At 57.1% G+C, this 15,255-nt stretch overlaps 1 protein-coding gene across 5 annotated transcripts in view; it reads right to left on the bottom strand.

Annotated features, from left to right (window-relative positions):
* Nucleotides 1-15,255, bottom strand: part of LOC105469770 (potassium voltage-gated channel subfamily Q member 1) — a 402,068-nt gene that overhangs the window by 66,175 nt on the left and 320,638 nt on the right. For 4 of the 5 annotated variants that reach the window (XM_011721289.2, XM_011721290.3, XM_011721292.3 and 1 more), the window contains 4 exons: nt 13,725-13,800; nt 6,602-6,696; nt 5,677-5,723; nt 4,660-4,721 (listed from right to left, as the gene is read on the bottom strand). In XM_011721289.2, the coding sequence (XP_011719591.1) occupies nt 4,660-4,721; nt 5,677-5,723; nt 6,602-6,696; nt 13,725-13,800 (280 nt within the window). The remainder of the gene's footprint in view (nt 1-4,659; nt 4,722-5,676; nt 5,724-6,601; nt 6,697-13,724; nt 13,801-15,255) is intronic. The other variant, XM_011721291.3, reaches the window with a different exon arrangement.

Below are 15,255 nucleotides of genomic sequence, written 5' to 3'. Positions count from 1 at the left end.
AAGAAGAAATGGAAAACCTGAACAGTCCATAATTATTACAGCCATTGAATCAGGAATGATTAATCTTCCCACAAAGAAAACACCAGGCCTAGATGTCTTTACCTTTAAATTCCACCAAACATTTGAGGAAAATAAAATTCTAATCTTATACAAAATATCCCAGTATAGGAAAAGAGAGGACATTTCTTAACTTAGTCGGTGGGGCTCACATACATTTGATACCAAAACCTCATGAAGACCATACAAGAAAGGAAAATTATGTTATGTATGTATCTCACACATAAATACTGGCACAAAAATTCTGATATATTAAATACTAGTAAGTGAGATTTCAGCAGTGTTTAAGAAATAATATACAATGTGAAGGATTGGTGGGTGTGAGGAGAGGCCCGGAGATCGCATACATGGCTGGAAAAATAATCCAAGTAAGAGATGATAAAGGCCTGAACTCAGCAGGGGTTGGGCTGAAGGGCAGGGATAAACAGCAGCAAGGCGACTCTGGGGGCGCAGCTCAGAGAACCGCCCAAGGCAAAAATGACTTGGGGTCCAGCTTGTGGGCCTGGTGGATGGAGGAGTCACACTGGAATGAGGGAAAGGGTAGCAGTGTCTGGGGGCAAATACCCAATTCTGGAAGGCTGGGTCTGCCTGCATCCTGGAGGTTGGGGTCATGCACAAAGCTTGGTAAAGGCATGGGCAGGGTGTGGTTGTGGGAGTCCTGGGTTGGGGGGCATTCTCATCCTGGAGGCCTGGCTTCTGGGACCAGAGGCAGTGAAAGGAGTGTCAGGTGGTGGGGGCCTCTTCCCGCCCAACGCTTTCTGAACTGGGACATGGAAACCCAGGACTCCCCTGTGTCCGGCTCTCAGCCATGAACATTTCCGGCAAAAACAGAGAAGAAAGAAACTCTCCCAGCCCACTGTGCTCCTCATATCAGCAAAAGCAGTATGAGCTTAGCTTGCAAAATAAACAGGGCCCAACGTAAACAGTGTGGCAGGTCCTGGAGACCAAGCTAAGAATACTTGCTGGGGGAGGAGGGCTGGAGCGGCCTCTGCCATCTATTCCTCAGAGTGTCTGGGGTATGCAGCCCCCACACAGACTGCCAGCCCTGTGTGGGACTCCAGGAAGCCCAGTGGGGCCAGAGGGGGAGCGGGCAGGGCCAGCCCTCTCCGAACCTCTCCCAACCGCCTGCATTGGTCCCTGGCCCACACTGAAGGCCCTGGGTCCTGCTGCTGACGCCCCCAGCCTGCCCCTGGCCTCAACCCTCCTCAGCCTCTCCATACAGACTGTGGGTGATTATGAAACCCCTCCTTGCTGTCTCCACCTTATCTCCCACCCCTGTGTGTGTCCTCCTTGGGACCAGCTCTTCAACCTAACTAGCTGTGTGACCTCAGGCGACCGCTCAGCCTCTCTGAACCTCCGTTTCTCCATCTATAAAAGATGGTTTATTTGGGCATTTGAGTAAATAAGAGTCCTCTCCAGAATAAAGAAGACAGTAATCTAAGATGAAAACAGAAAGGGCATGAGGCAGCTTTTGTGACTTTTGACCCTAAGGACACAAGCAGGAATCAAACCCTCTCATTTGACAAGGGAAGGAGGCCCGCAGGAAGCAGACTCGCTGTGAGGAGGCCCCTGGGTCTGTGGGTGTGGGGGGTTTCTGCTCTCCACACCCTGGAGTGAGGCAGAGCCTGAGCCACCCGGCCAGGCACAGGGGTAGCAGGGATCCCAGGAATGGGGACATCCTGCAAGATAGTTGGGGGGGTCTGTGTCGGAGCAGACAGCTCTGCCAAGCAAGAGTTTTGACGAGGCCGCAGGAATGTGGCGAGAAGGAAGCTCCCCAGACCCCTCTCCCCAGTGTGGGTTGTGGACACAAAGGAAGAAGAGGGCTCCCTGCCAGGGAAACTGAGGCAGCCCTGAACAAGCTCAGCTGACCTGCACTTGTGAACTCCCTGCAAGGAGACACTCCAGGCCTCCCTGATTCTTAGCATGACCCCTGCCAAGACGGGTGCCAGCTGGCTGTGCATCCCAGAGACCTCTCATCCCATGGCTAGGCAAGCCGGCCTGGGATGGGAGTCACTGCACAACCCAGGGGTGAGGGACTGAGCTGAGCTGAGAAAGCAGTTGGGGGCTGGGGCCTTGACTCGCTTCCGGCAGGCAGCCAGACTGGCGGGATGGGGTGGGGGAGGGTGCCGGTGGGGAAGGCCAGGGGCTCTGGCTGGGGTTGGCGGGGCCGGCGGGCATTGGCACCGCTGCACGCCTGCTGGGCCTCCGAGGGCTGGGGTGGCTGCTGGATTTCCTGCCCCTACTTCCCGAAGTCAGCAGGATTGCGCTTGGGGTGTTTACGGTCCCGATGGCTGTACTGATAACGAAGATAACTCGAGCCAGGCTGTGCCACCAAGCCCGCCAGGCCCAGCCAGGCCCTTTCCCAGGGTCTGTCCCTGAGGGGGGTACCAGTGAGTGGCAGGGCAAGGACTGGGCAGGATACCACCTGCCCACCCAGGTCAGCACAGCTCTGTCAACTCCTTGATGGGCAGCCAGGTTCCAGGTAGATCCCCTCAGAGGGGCTGAGATTTAGTGTCAACTGTGGGTGCCACTCACCACCTCAGAGACCCCAGGCAGGGGACTCGAATGTGACAGCAGGGAGCCAGGGCCCACCAGGGCTGTGCATGCAGAATCTACTAGAATCCTCGTGACCCCGGCTCAGAACTTGACAGGGCACCAGGATGTGGCCCCAGCCTTGTTCTTAAACCTTGCCCTAGGGATCAGGGACTCCGGAAAACGCTTCCCTCTGTTGCTCAGATGTGAAGAAACTGGGTGCATAATTCTGTACCTTCAAGGCCAGCGCTGGCCCCACTGCAGGCCCCCACACCGATCTTGGCTGACGGAGGACTGCGTCCTTGTTCCCAGGCCCCAGCAGGCTGCTGGACGGCTGCTGTGCACATCAGGAAGGGGCCGCAGCACTTCAGGAGACCCTGTCTGCCACCCACCATCACCCCCGCAGGATGCCAGGCTCCAGGTCTGGGCTTACAGGGTGGTCCGTCCCATGGAGCAGGGGCAGAGCCATAAGAAAGGCCTGGGACAGTAGCATAGGGAATGGAACCAGAGCTGGGCAGGGCGTGGTGGGAAAAGGTAGGGGCTGTCCCCAGCCCGTGCTGTCCAGAAAGGGCCACCGGGACTCCTGCACGTCAGGGATGTTCATGCCCCGCCTGCCTGGCTGCAGCCGAGACGGAAACAGGAGTGGAGGTGGGGGAACTGGGTGCCACTCCCTGTCTCTACCATGGCTTTCCTTGATGTCTAGAAACTCCTGGCCATGCCAACAACACAGGGTACCCGGTCCTGCTGTACTGGGTGTGCCAGCCAGGAGTCATCCAGCCCTTGCGCAGAGAGAAAGCCAAGGAAACACCGTGTTCCCCAGGCAGCGGAGAGGCCAAGGCTTCTGGGCCTCCAAGCTTTGCCAGTCTTCTGAACGGACCTCTCCCCGGTCTTGCTTCCTGTCCTGCCAGATGGGCGCCATCTCCCACTGGGCCATCTGCCTGGCAAAGGCCGGCACTAGCCCTGCTCAGGCCTGTGCTGACAGAGGGTGGCCAGGCCCGTGGGACCCGGGATACTGTGGTCACACAGCCCCACGGGGCCAGGCACCTGAACACCAGCCCTTGCTCTTTCTGCCTGACCCAGTTTGTTGGTCGCAGGGCCCCACAGCCGCCCCAGGCCATGGGCAGATGGTGCCAGGTGGGGAGAGGGTGACGCTGCAGGTCCTGGGGGCCAGGACGGGTGGAGCAGGAGCAGGAGCCTGGGCTGAGCTGTGCCTGCCCCGCCTGCCCGGCTGCAGCCGAGATGGAAGCAGGCCAGAGCCAGGCGTTGCCGGGGAAACCGGGCAGCAGACGCACTCCCTGCCCAACTGAAATTCCTCTATTTTTAGCCTCTCAGCTACTTTCAGATAAAGTCCATGTAGACGGACTTGCTGTTCGGCAAGATAACAGCCCGCTTCAAACCACAGAAACTTCAAAGGGCAGTGGTGGGCTCAGCCATGGGCCCAGGAAAGGCCCTCCCACCGCTCAGATCCTCCGGCAGCTCCCAGGGTGCCTGGGGTAGAGGCTCCAGCCTGAGGGACCGAGTGACGGGCATAGAGCCTGGTGGGAAGTGGGGGCCTGGTGGGTCGGGGTAAACAGAAGATGCCTCTCTTCCCATGAACCCATCCCAGCTGGGCCCTGCATCTCCCTGAGCCCTCGGCCGGCCCCAAGTGGAGGCCCCAGACAGCTGGGCCCAGGAGAAGGCTGGGATGTGAGGCCAGCTCCTGCCACCCTCCACTCAGGATGCAGCCAGGAGGCTCACAGAGCACAAAGCAGACTATGAGAGGCAGCGGGAAAGAGCTGGGGGGAGGGTCACTAGGTGCCACCTGCCAGTAAAGACGCCAATTGTCAGAGGATGAGAAACCAGCCTGGCCTGGCTCCTTCCATGGGGGAGCAATGCCCAGCCAGGTGGGCAGTGGGCCTGGGCCCCTCTTGGGAGTTGCTGGGCGGGCTGCAATAGGCACTGGCGGGAAGGTGGGGAGGCCTGCAGGCCCTGGCATTACTGGAGCTTCACATTCACACGCAGATCACAGGGAGGTGCCTGCTGGCCCCAGAACACTGACCAGAGCCGCTGCGGGCCAGCGCGTGAGCCTACCTTGTCTTCTACTCGGTTCAGGCGGGCGCCGATCGTGTTGCTGCCACGATCCTTGCTCTTTTCTATGGGGGATAAAACACCCAAATCAGGGCTGAGTGCTGGGGTGGACCGGGGACCCCAGCTGGGCGTGGGGAGCAGGATGATGGGGCTGGGGGTGGTAGCTGAGAGTCAAAATGTCTAAACCTACTAGGACATTTTTAAAAAAGTGTCCTGTGACAAAAATACCAGAGGTGGTACAGTGGGCGGGCATGGCTGCAGCTGGGGACCTGGACTCCATCCTGCTCTACCCTCTCCACCTCTGACCTCGGAGAGCCCTAGGGGGCTGCCTAAACTGGCCACACTGCCAGCTGTGCAAGCCCGTGCCATTCCACTCCCAGGGCGGCATAGGCCTGACTCCAGGCTGGGGGACATAGCCGCTCAGCTGCCCCCATCACACCAGCCCACATTGTGAGCCATGGCTGCTGTTTGCATTTGGGCTAGGAAACCCCAGGGAACGTGCCTTTTCCATCATTCCCCAGAATGACTCACAGCCCCGTGTCCAGGGGACCCAAGGAATTTGGTCGAGGAGCCAGAAAACCAGCCCCCAGGCTGCGGCCAGGTACTTCTGTCCCTCTCAGCTTGAGCCCTGCAAGGCCCCCACCCATAGTCTCTTGAATTCTGGGCTGGCAACTCACCCTGCTCAAGCCCCACCCCAGGCCCATCCCCAGGATCACCCCCTTCTGCAAAGTTGCCCTGGGTTCATGTTTCCACACCCAGAGCCTAACCTCAACGCCCTGGAATTTAAAGGGACCCAGGTAGGTTCTTATGAAACTTGAAGATTCCTTTGTAAAATGTACTTTGGAGCCACTTTGCTAAGGGTGGGGCCTACCTCCCCTTACTCCCTGGCTTTCATTTCATGTCATGCACTTTGGAGGCCCAGTGGCCCATTCTGACATCGCGGGGAGAGCCAGGAGGTCAGAGGTGTGGGAGAGTCCATTGCAGGCTGCCTCGCCCAGAGCAACTGACACAGAAACCCACCTGAGACGGAGATGAACAGCGAGGGCTTCCCAATGGACTGGTCCAGCCTGGGAGGGAAGGAGACGGACACCAGTTCACACCTGGCCCTGGCACTGCACAGATGCACTGCCGTCCATGGGACAGACAGGTTGATGTGCCCAGCAAGACAGTGCACTACCCACTCACTCTGGGGACACCCCCGACCCTAAGACCTGCCAGGTCACTCCCAACCCCCCAGAGGGCCATGCTCCTGAGGGGGCTGAGCAGGGAGCTCAGAGAGGAGGAGTCAGTGGGCTGCCTCTCAGACTTCCTCCCTGGGGTTAGGAGTAGGAGGCAATGGATCAGCCATGGGCAAGGCAGCCTGTGGGCAGAATGGACACGGATTCCCAGCCATACCCTGTAACACACAGAGCTAGTTCCCAGGCGAGCCCTCTCGGAGGCACAGCTGCTCTGAGCCTGTGCAGGCCCAGGAGGATGGCGCTGATGCCATGGGAACACGTTGGCTCCCCACAGTCAGGGTCTCTAGCTCCAGGGCCAGCCGGGGGAGACCCGTGGTCTTCCCAGGGCTGGGCCTGGCCCCTTGCTCAGGGGTGACATGGGAGGTGGGTGGGCTGTTTGCCAAGTGTCGTGAAGTTGTGGGGAGTGTGAAGCTGGTGTCGCCGCCTGAGCAGGGATGGAGGCGGGAGTTTTCCTCCCTGACACACCTCCCCACCCCAATTCCTCCATCGTCTCAGACCCGGGCGGGGAACAAGGCCGAGCTGCCTGGTGGGCTGGCTGTGAACCGTGGCTGTGGCCAGCTGCCCTCCCTCTGCAGGGGTAGGGGTGGTTGAGAGGCGAGAACTCAGGGTCTCAGCCCCTCCCTCCTCCTGGTACCGCTCCTCGTGCAGCTGGGGCTGGGCTGGGCAGGACCCGTGCACCCTCCCCACTGCCCCTTGGCCGTGCCCACCTCCTCTGCAGCTCTTTGATGCGCACCATGAGGTTGAGGTGGCCCTGTGAGTACTGCTCAATGACGTCCCGCACGTCGTAAGGCTTCCGCGCTTGCTGCAGGACAGAAAGACACACGTTACTTCTCCTCCCTGTGCCCCGGCCACGTGGCTCAAAGTGCAGGCAGTGGCAGTGTCTGCCCTTGGGAGGCTTGTGAAAACCTGGGAGCTCGCCTATATGGTGATGGCGTAGGCCTGGTCCCACGCATGCACAGTAGCGAAGCTTGTCCCCATCGGCTTGGCCACGGGGCTCTGGGTGGTCCCGGGCCATCGGCTCAGCCTCTCTGGGTTCCACCTTCCTATCCACTCACCAGCAGGGGCCTGCCCACTCCTCCCCCTCACCTCGCTCCCCTGCCCCAGGCTACCAGTCCTGGTTCTCAATGACTTCAGGAAGAGCTGGCCCAGCCAAAGGGCCAAGGAGCAGCACATTGCCAGGCACTGACCAGGAGGCACAGCTCTGCATGGCCACTACCTACCTGGGCCCCAGACTGACTCTTGACATGCTCACTGGCTGTAGCCCCCACTGTCCTCAGGGTAGGGAGCGGGTCCACCCTGCATCCTTCCTGGCAGTTTGTGCCAGGCAGCAGGGGTGGCCCCAGATGACAGCCACAGTCTGCGGCACTTGCTGTGGGTGACGAGCATCTGCTTGGGCTCCCACAGTGGGGCTGAGGCCATGTGAGGCAGGGCAGGTGACCCCAGGGCTTCCAGGCTTGTCGCCAGCTCTGAGCCCATAAATGGGACTCAGGTGACATCTTGAAACCACAACAGAGAAAACAAAGCGTCTCATGATATCAGGAAACCCCAAGCCACATTTGTGGCCTTGCTCCCAAAGGCCTCACTCAGGTGGAGCAGCCAGGCGGAGTGGGGGTTTGATGGCCTAGGAAGGCCTTGGCCCTGCAGACAAGCCAGCACATGGGACAACAGACTGCCTCTATCCCGAGGGGCCACTGGGTGACCAGGTGAGGCCCAGGGTAGTCATCTTTAGTGCCCAAATAGCCTCGTTAGCACCGAGCTAGTAGCTTTCCTGCCTTTTGCTGGGGAATTTGCAAGATCCAAGAGACAAGCCAAGTAGCTTGGTGGGGAGGGGCAGAGCAGGGCCAGCCCCAGTCAGAGGGAGGCAGTTGAGGCCGAGGATGAGAAAGGAGGAAGCTCAGGTACCAGTGAGGGCCCGGGCTGGGTCTGGGAACATGCCCTCCCTGCCCACCTCCTACCTCTCTTTGGGGTCCCTACTCCTGAGACCAGGGTGACTTTAATCTGAGGATGCAGTCATTTCCACCTTGGGAAGCTGCAAGTTCCCGGATGGTGAGTCCCTGAGGTCAGGGATCCAAGTACCCACTTTCAGCTCTAGACACACTTCTGACATGCCCAAGGGTTCTTCCACCAATGCCAGAGGCTTGGTGGAGTTCTTACAGCCCACCCAACATTGTTTTGGACCCCAGGAATCCCAAGGCAGGGCAGAGACCTCCTCCCTACCAAAGGCTGGGCCTCAGAAGTTCAGGGGTTTCCTTTTTCACCTGACACCAGCAGGTAGGGCCCTCACTGGCAACCTAGCCACTCTCTGGGCCCTGAATGGGAGATCCTGAGATCAGGAGGGCTGGGATGGGGCCTGTGTCCTCACAACACAGCTGTGCCTCATGGAACGAAGGGCCTGCGGCTCCTGGGGCCACACTGGGCACCAGGATCTCCGGCATTGCCCAGAAATGACACACTAAGGCCTGTGATAGGGTCAGGCATGGGGTTGGACTCTAGGCAGACCTTCTGGCCCGCCATGTACTCAGTTTGATAATAGTCATAAAAAACGTACTTATGTACAGGCTAGTAATAACATCCTCAGGTCTCAGTTTCTCCTGTTATAATGGGAATGCTAAGTCCTTCTTCTCTCTTCTGTAAGATAAAATGCTGAGCCCTGTCTCTCTCTTCTGTAAAAGGGGATGCTGAGTCCTGTTTCTCCTTCCTATAAGAAGGAGATGCTGAGTTCTCTTCTATAAAATGGGATGCTGAGTCTTGATTCTCTTTTCTGTAAGATGGGATGCTGAGCCCTGTCTCTGTCTTCTATAAGATGGGATGCTGAGTCTTGATTCTCTTTTCTGTAAGATGGGATGCTGAGCCCTGTCTCTGTCTTCTATAAGATGGGATGCTGAGCCCTGTCTCTGTCTTCTATAAGATGGGATGCTGAGTCTTGATTCTCTTTTCTGTAAGATGGGATGCTGAGCCCTGTCTCTGTCTTCTGTAAGATGGGATGCTGAGCCCTGTCTCTGTCTTCTATAAGATGGGATGCTGAGCCTTGATTCCCCCTTCTGTAATATGAGATGCTGAACCTTGTCTCTCTCTTCTTTAAGATGAGATGCTGAGCCTCAATCCTCCCCTTCTATAAGGTGGGTTGCTGAGCCCTGTTAGCATTTGGTAGCATCTTTTGTACCTGGCAGCATCTCCTGTAAGATGGAGATGCTAAGCTCCCTTCAGTAAGATGGAATGCTGAGCCTTGATTCTCCTTTCTGTAAATGGGATGCTGAACCCTGATCCTCCCTTTGGAAGATGGGATGTTGAGCCCTGTTTCTCCCTCCTGTAAGATGGAGATGCTGAGCTCCTTTCTGTAAGATGGAATTCTGTAAGACTTGATCTTCCTTTCTGTAAGATGGGATGCTGAGCCCTGATCCCCCTTTTGGAAGATGGGATGTTTCTCCTTCCTGTAAGATGAAAATGCTAAGCTCCCTTCTGTAAGGGATGCTTACAGAATGGGATGCTGAGCCCTGATCCTCCTTTCTGTAAGATTGGATGCTGAGCCCTGCCTGTCTCTTCTATAAGATGGGATGCTGAGCCTTGATCCTCCTTTCTGTAAGATGGGTTGCTGAGCTCTGTTTCTCCCTTCTGTATAATGGAGATTCTAAGTTCCTTTCTGCAAGACGAGATGCTGAGCCCTGCCTTTCTCTGCCTTAAGGGAGAGAGTGAAGATGACAGAGGATGGGAGTTGAGAAAGGTCAGGGAATCCTAAGCCAGCACCATGCAAGAGCCAGAGTCAGAGCTGGCTGTGGCCGAGCCTCTCTTCAGCACACATTGAACATGGCGTGAGTCATGGTGGTGAGCCTCCTGCAGACCACAGAGCTCTGTGAAGCTGAAGCGTGAGGCACCTCCAGGCATGCTGGGTGAGGTGTGGGCAGGTGAAGGGAGGCAGGGCAGGGGAAAACCAAGGCCTGGGAGTCCCTGGGCCACTGTGACCAGGTGGGTGTAGGTATGTGTGTTAGCAGCCTCTGCAGACGCAAGTTCTTTCAAACAGGCCTGTTGTGGGCAAGGAACTATTATGTGCCTGAGTGTGTGCACGTCTGCAGGAGCAGGGCTGGGTGGGGCCTATGAGCAGAGAGCTCTCCACACCTTCAGCCACAGCCTTACCTGGTATAAGGCATAGCCTGAGGAGGCTCAGTGATGCCCGCGGACCATGAGGACCCACGGCCCAGGGGCATCCTAGCCCACAGAGACTTATCCTGGAGCCACTGAGATCCCTGCTAGGATATGGTTAGGGCTCATGGGGGCCTTTGTCCAGTGGTCATCCAGGGTTGGGCTGGAAAGATCATCCTGACGTCAGGAGCCTGAGATGAGCCGAGATAATGCAGACCTGTCCAGACTGACTGACGGTGGACAGGGAGTTCAAGGGCGCAGAGGCTCTGGCTCCTTGGGTCAGACACAGGGGTGGCTGGCCAGGGACTTATCGGCCATCAAGGCAGGCGGGGCGGGGGTCACCTGCCATGTCAGCAGCCCCTGAGGCCAGCGGGGGTGGGGTGAGGTGCAAGCAAGCGGACAGGCTGGCATGGAGGAAGGGAAGCATCCTGAGAGGTAGGCGGGGGGAGCCCCTGGAGCCACACACAGCTCCTCACTGCCATGGGCTACTGCTCCTCTCACCCTAGCCCCACCCCTCCATGCTGCCCCCAGCAATAAGGGCCAGCTGGTAAGGTCCGAGGGAGCCCCTGCGGCTTCGTGCAGGAGCCTCTGTGCCCTGTGAGGATCCTGCTGCTGCCAGGTTTCTGCAAGGCTCCCAGGGCCAGGGAGCAGGGGAGAAGCAGGGGTTTCCCAGTCTGCTTCAGGAAGCCTTCTGGGCCATTCTCAGGGTTCTGGCCTGTGTCCTAAGACAGGAAAGGGGACCCACTCCCCCTCGCCTGGAAAGGAGTGCAGGGCTCACTGTGCTCCTCCCCAGGGACCAGCTTTTTCGCCTGTGGCTCAGCAACAGGGCCTGCTGGGGCTGGCGCAGATGATCTCTCTCTCTCTGGCCCTCTCCCTCTCTCTCTTTTTGTATTTGTTAATTGTTTATTTACCAAGAGAAACGATTTCTTGGCCCACATATTCATGTTTCACAGTTCAGGACCACAGGTCACTGACAAGCTTCTCGGTAATTCAACCCAAAGAAATTCTTTATATTCCAAAATCACTTTGCACTCTGAAAGATACCAGCCTTCCTCATCACCTCAAAATCTTTTATGGCATCATCATATCTGTAGAAGTCATTAGAAATCATGTGCCTTTTTTCTTGGTTCAGCCACATCAAACTTATAGAGAGCTGCAACTCCCAGGTATTCAACGAATGCTCCAACAACGTGAAATTGCAGACGCTTGGCCAGGAGGCTACGCATCTGAGGTTTCATCACAAGACTGGAAGCCATGGTACTTATTATCACGATAGGATATCCTTGATATCAACCTCAATGCCAGTGTCTTTCCTGGCTGATGGAGAAATGGACGGCTGGACAATCTCTTGGACCTGAGCTGGAAGCTGCCCACTCCACCCCTGGAGCTAGGCCTGCCCAGGAGCCATGAGGGTCTGCGTGTTCTGCTGGGTTCCCCCAGAGCTTGGAAGCAGCCCCCAGGGTGCCCACGTGGCACAGTTCTGCAAGCCTTGGTGGGCTCTGGTTCTGCCCTGCTGGGACCTGCTCTGCACCCTCAGGCCAGAAACCGGCCCCACCCTGGGAGGCTCCCTGTGACCCTCTGCTGTACTGCTGGGGTGACGTCAGCTGCTTCGGTTGTCACGACCATGCTGTTCTCCAGTGAACTGACACACCCTAGCCCTTCCCATGGTCTCCTCTGCCCTCGGGGGACTGCCCTGCCCAGACCTGAGTCCCAAGGGGGTTCCTGCAGCCCCTTCCCTGCCTGGGAGAGCGCTGGTGCTGCCAGGAGGCCGGCCCCTCTCTTCCATTGCCCCCGCGTGAGCTACCCGCTCCGGCAAGGCCCTCCCTGCCAGCACCAGAGAGAGGAGACGGTCCCAGAATGGAGACACCCTGTCCACAGGGGCTGTCAGATCTCCCCTAGAACATGCCAGGCAGATCTCCGGGCACTGGCCAGCAGTGGCATTTACCATGACTTTTATTTTGACTGCAAGAGGTCCCAGGCCCTGCTAGGAGCTTTGACACAACTTGGTTCAGTTGAGTCATGAACCACCCCCTTCCCTGGGGGGATGCAGGTAGGAGGGCCAGCTGAGAAACAGCACTGTGGGAGGGCTGTGCATGCAAAACCCCCCTGGAGATGGTGGCCTGGTGGCCAGAACGAGGGCCCGCACACTACTCTCGGTAAGGGCCTGGCCGAGGGCTGCTCTTGGGGCTCGGGGTGACGACGGGCCTGGCGGGTGCTGGCCCAGGGTTGCCGTGGGTGAGGCCTGGGTGAGGCACGTGCATATGATCTTATGCCAAACCCTTAGGCTCTCGTTCCCCTCACAGCTGGGGAAGAAGTTGCCCAGGGCTGCCTGGGCTGGGGTCTGCACCCAGACCGCCATGTGAAGTCTGGAGGCTGCAGTGGCTCCAGCGCCCAGATGGGTGGGGGCTCCACCAAGGAGACTGTGGGAGGGCCTGTGTCAATCCTGGGTCCTGGCATGGAAGGTGTGGCCTGGTGTGAAAGGCATGGCTGCAGAGGGACCAGATTTGAGTGCCACTGTCAGTCCATCTGAATGGGCCCTGCATTTTTTTGGCTCATCTCAGGCTCCTGAAGTCAAGATGATCTTTCCAGTCTGACCCAATGACCACTTGACAAAGGCCCCCATGAGCCCTGACCAGAACCTAACAGGGAGCTCAGTGGCTCCAGGATAAGCCTTGGTGGGCTGGGATGCCACCGGCTGTGGGTCCTGGTGGTCGGCAGACATTGCTGAGCCTTCCTGGGCTGTGCCTTATACCTGGTGAGGCTGTGGCTGAGATGTCAGGAGCCCCCTGCTCAGGAGCCCCACCCCACCCTCCTTCTGCTGACACACACTCATTCAAGCACGTCACACGCCTTCTGCTCCAAGGGACTTGGGCAAGTCACCCCCCAGCCTTCCCTGCTTTGTGATCTATGCCTTCTGGATCACCCACCACAGAGGATACGGGGTTCCCACACCTACACATGTATTTCCAAGTCAGGACTCAGTTCCCTCCACCACCGTCTCCATCTGAGGAATGTCCCCAAGGCAGGAGGAGGGGAGACATACCTGCCATCAATGGCACTCTCTGCAGGGCATGGACTCTGGGGGCTCTAAGGGGCTTCTGTAGGAGGCCTGGCCCTGGAGAAGTTAGGGCAGCTTATGGAAGCCGTGGAGCTCCAGCCTCACCTGGCCAAAGGGACCGCACCTCTCACAGAGCAGGGCTCAGCCTCCCTCCATCCTCCCAACTCACAGAGGGTGGAGGAGCAGGGAAAGAGAGCACTGAGCCAGTAGAGGACAGGGCTGGGGGGTCTGGGGAACCTGCCTTCCCAGTTTGGTGACTCAGGCCAGGCTCCACACCATCTCTGAGTCATTCTGATGTCACCCTCACATCTCTCACTAATGCTTCCTTGCACGACCCACCCCACGGGAGGACTGAGTGAGCCACACGGCTGCTGCCTTCTATTTGGTGAAGAAGACACTGCATGTGACTCTGGTTCCAGGCCGGGCCTCCAAGGATACGCCCTCTGAGGGGCCTGCTGTCTGGGGTTCGGTGGGGTAGGCACTGTCAGGTCTCAGATAGGCCTGCCTGTGTGGCTTGGGGGCGGAGGCCTTGACAGCCTCCACTATGGGCAGGAGAGAACCCAGTAGAGGTGTGGGCAGCTGCAGCAAGCTGCGAGGGGTAGGCTGAGGGCAGGAAGGCTCAGCACAGGGCTTACCTGGAATTTCTTCTTGGCCACAAAGTACTGCATGCGTCGAATGACTTTAATGGTGGCCCGATGGTGTTCCCGCAGCCTGCAGTGGAGAGAGGAGAGGAGATTGTGAGTGGCCACCCTGTGCTGGTCATCCCCTCACTGCCCCTGCACTGCCTGAGGAGCACACAGACTGGATCCTTCCAGAAATAAGGAGAGTGTTCAACTCCATGGGATGGAGATACTTAGGCCATGTCCTAGTGTGGGCTTGAGGGGAGGCTGGGGGCAAGAGGCTTTTCAAGGTGAAATGTTTCACCTCACCTGTGAATGGGAAGGGGACCCTTGCCTTGAGTGTCATTCAGAAGGGGATCAAGTAGGAGTCAGGGCCCTGGGTTGGCAATGGCTGTGCTGCTAACACATGGCAGCCATGCTAATTTCTTTCTATGTTTGGGCCTTCAGGCTCCTTGTCAGTAAAATGAGGTAAGAGGGTACATGCTGGCGATGTCCATAGCCCCTTTCAACTGCTGTGTCCTGTAGCCTCACAAACAGCAAGTGCTTGGGAAAGTAGGAACTACAGGACAAATTTACAAGGGAAAGTTGCCACCAGAGCCGCTTTGTTAAGGGGGCTGCATTGTTTTGCCTCCTAAAGTTTCTTCTAGAAATAAAGATCCTTTTAGAAACAGCATCACAAAAGGAAACAAAAGGGATGATGTGTGTGTGCATAGAAAAAAGACCGGAAGAAAACACAGTGCCATGGAGGCTGCAGGAAATTCCCTCCTGGTAGTGAAGCTCACGTCTGCCTGACCCTCCTGATGTAAACACCAGGGACTGTGAGACTAAGTGATGCCAACAGCAAGGAACAGCTGTGCGAGGCTTTGGAGACCAAAAAAGATGTGGAGGGTGAGGATCCCACATAAAATGGAAATGAAATGAGCTGAGCCTGCACCCAAGCGTTTCCTCCGCAGGGCACCTGTCCATTTGTGGAGGGGAGCATTGACACCCAACAGAGCAGGGGCTCAGTGGGCTGGTGATAAAAATGTGGAGTCCAGGGCCACAGGACACCCAGGACATGAAGGAACAAGATTCTGGTCAACAGAGGACCAGGGTGCAGGGAGCCACCTTTCACACAACTTCCTCTGGAAACACTTGTGAATTCCTAAGCCACACGGGTGGGTGAGATTCACAGAAACTGAGAAAAGAGCAGTTGGTGAAGGGGTAAAAGCTAAGCAGAGTACTCAGTAGACTCATGGCACTGTGGAGAGAAGCTTTGGGGTTTAGAAGCTATCTAAGGCAGCCCTAGAAACTAAGTAATGCCAACTTAGCATCACATTGACCCCACTTCTCCCAATCCCTTACTGGAGTAAGGTGCTTTGTGCATGGTAGAAGAAAATAAAATTATCTGTAGGGAGATAATATCCTTGAGCTTCTACAATTTTATACACAAAAGACTAACAGGCAAGGGAAAAGACAGACCATACAGATCTAAAGGTGTGGTACTTTCTTTTTTTTTTTTTTTTGAGATGGAGTCTCGCTGTGTCTCCCAGGCTGGAGTGCAGTG

The sequence above is a fragment of the Macaca nemestrina genome, chromosome 12 (assembly GCF_043159975.1).
Source record: "Macaca nemestrina isolate mMacNem1 chromosome 12, mMacNem.hap1, whole genome shotgun sequence".
NCBI classification, from domain to species: Eukaryota; Metazoa; Chordata; class Mammalia; order Primates; family Cercopithecidae; genus Macaca; species Macaca nemestrina.
This window is presented reverse-complemented; position numbering and strand designations above follow the sequence as displayed.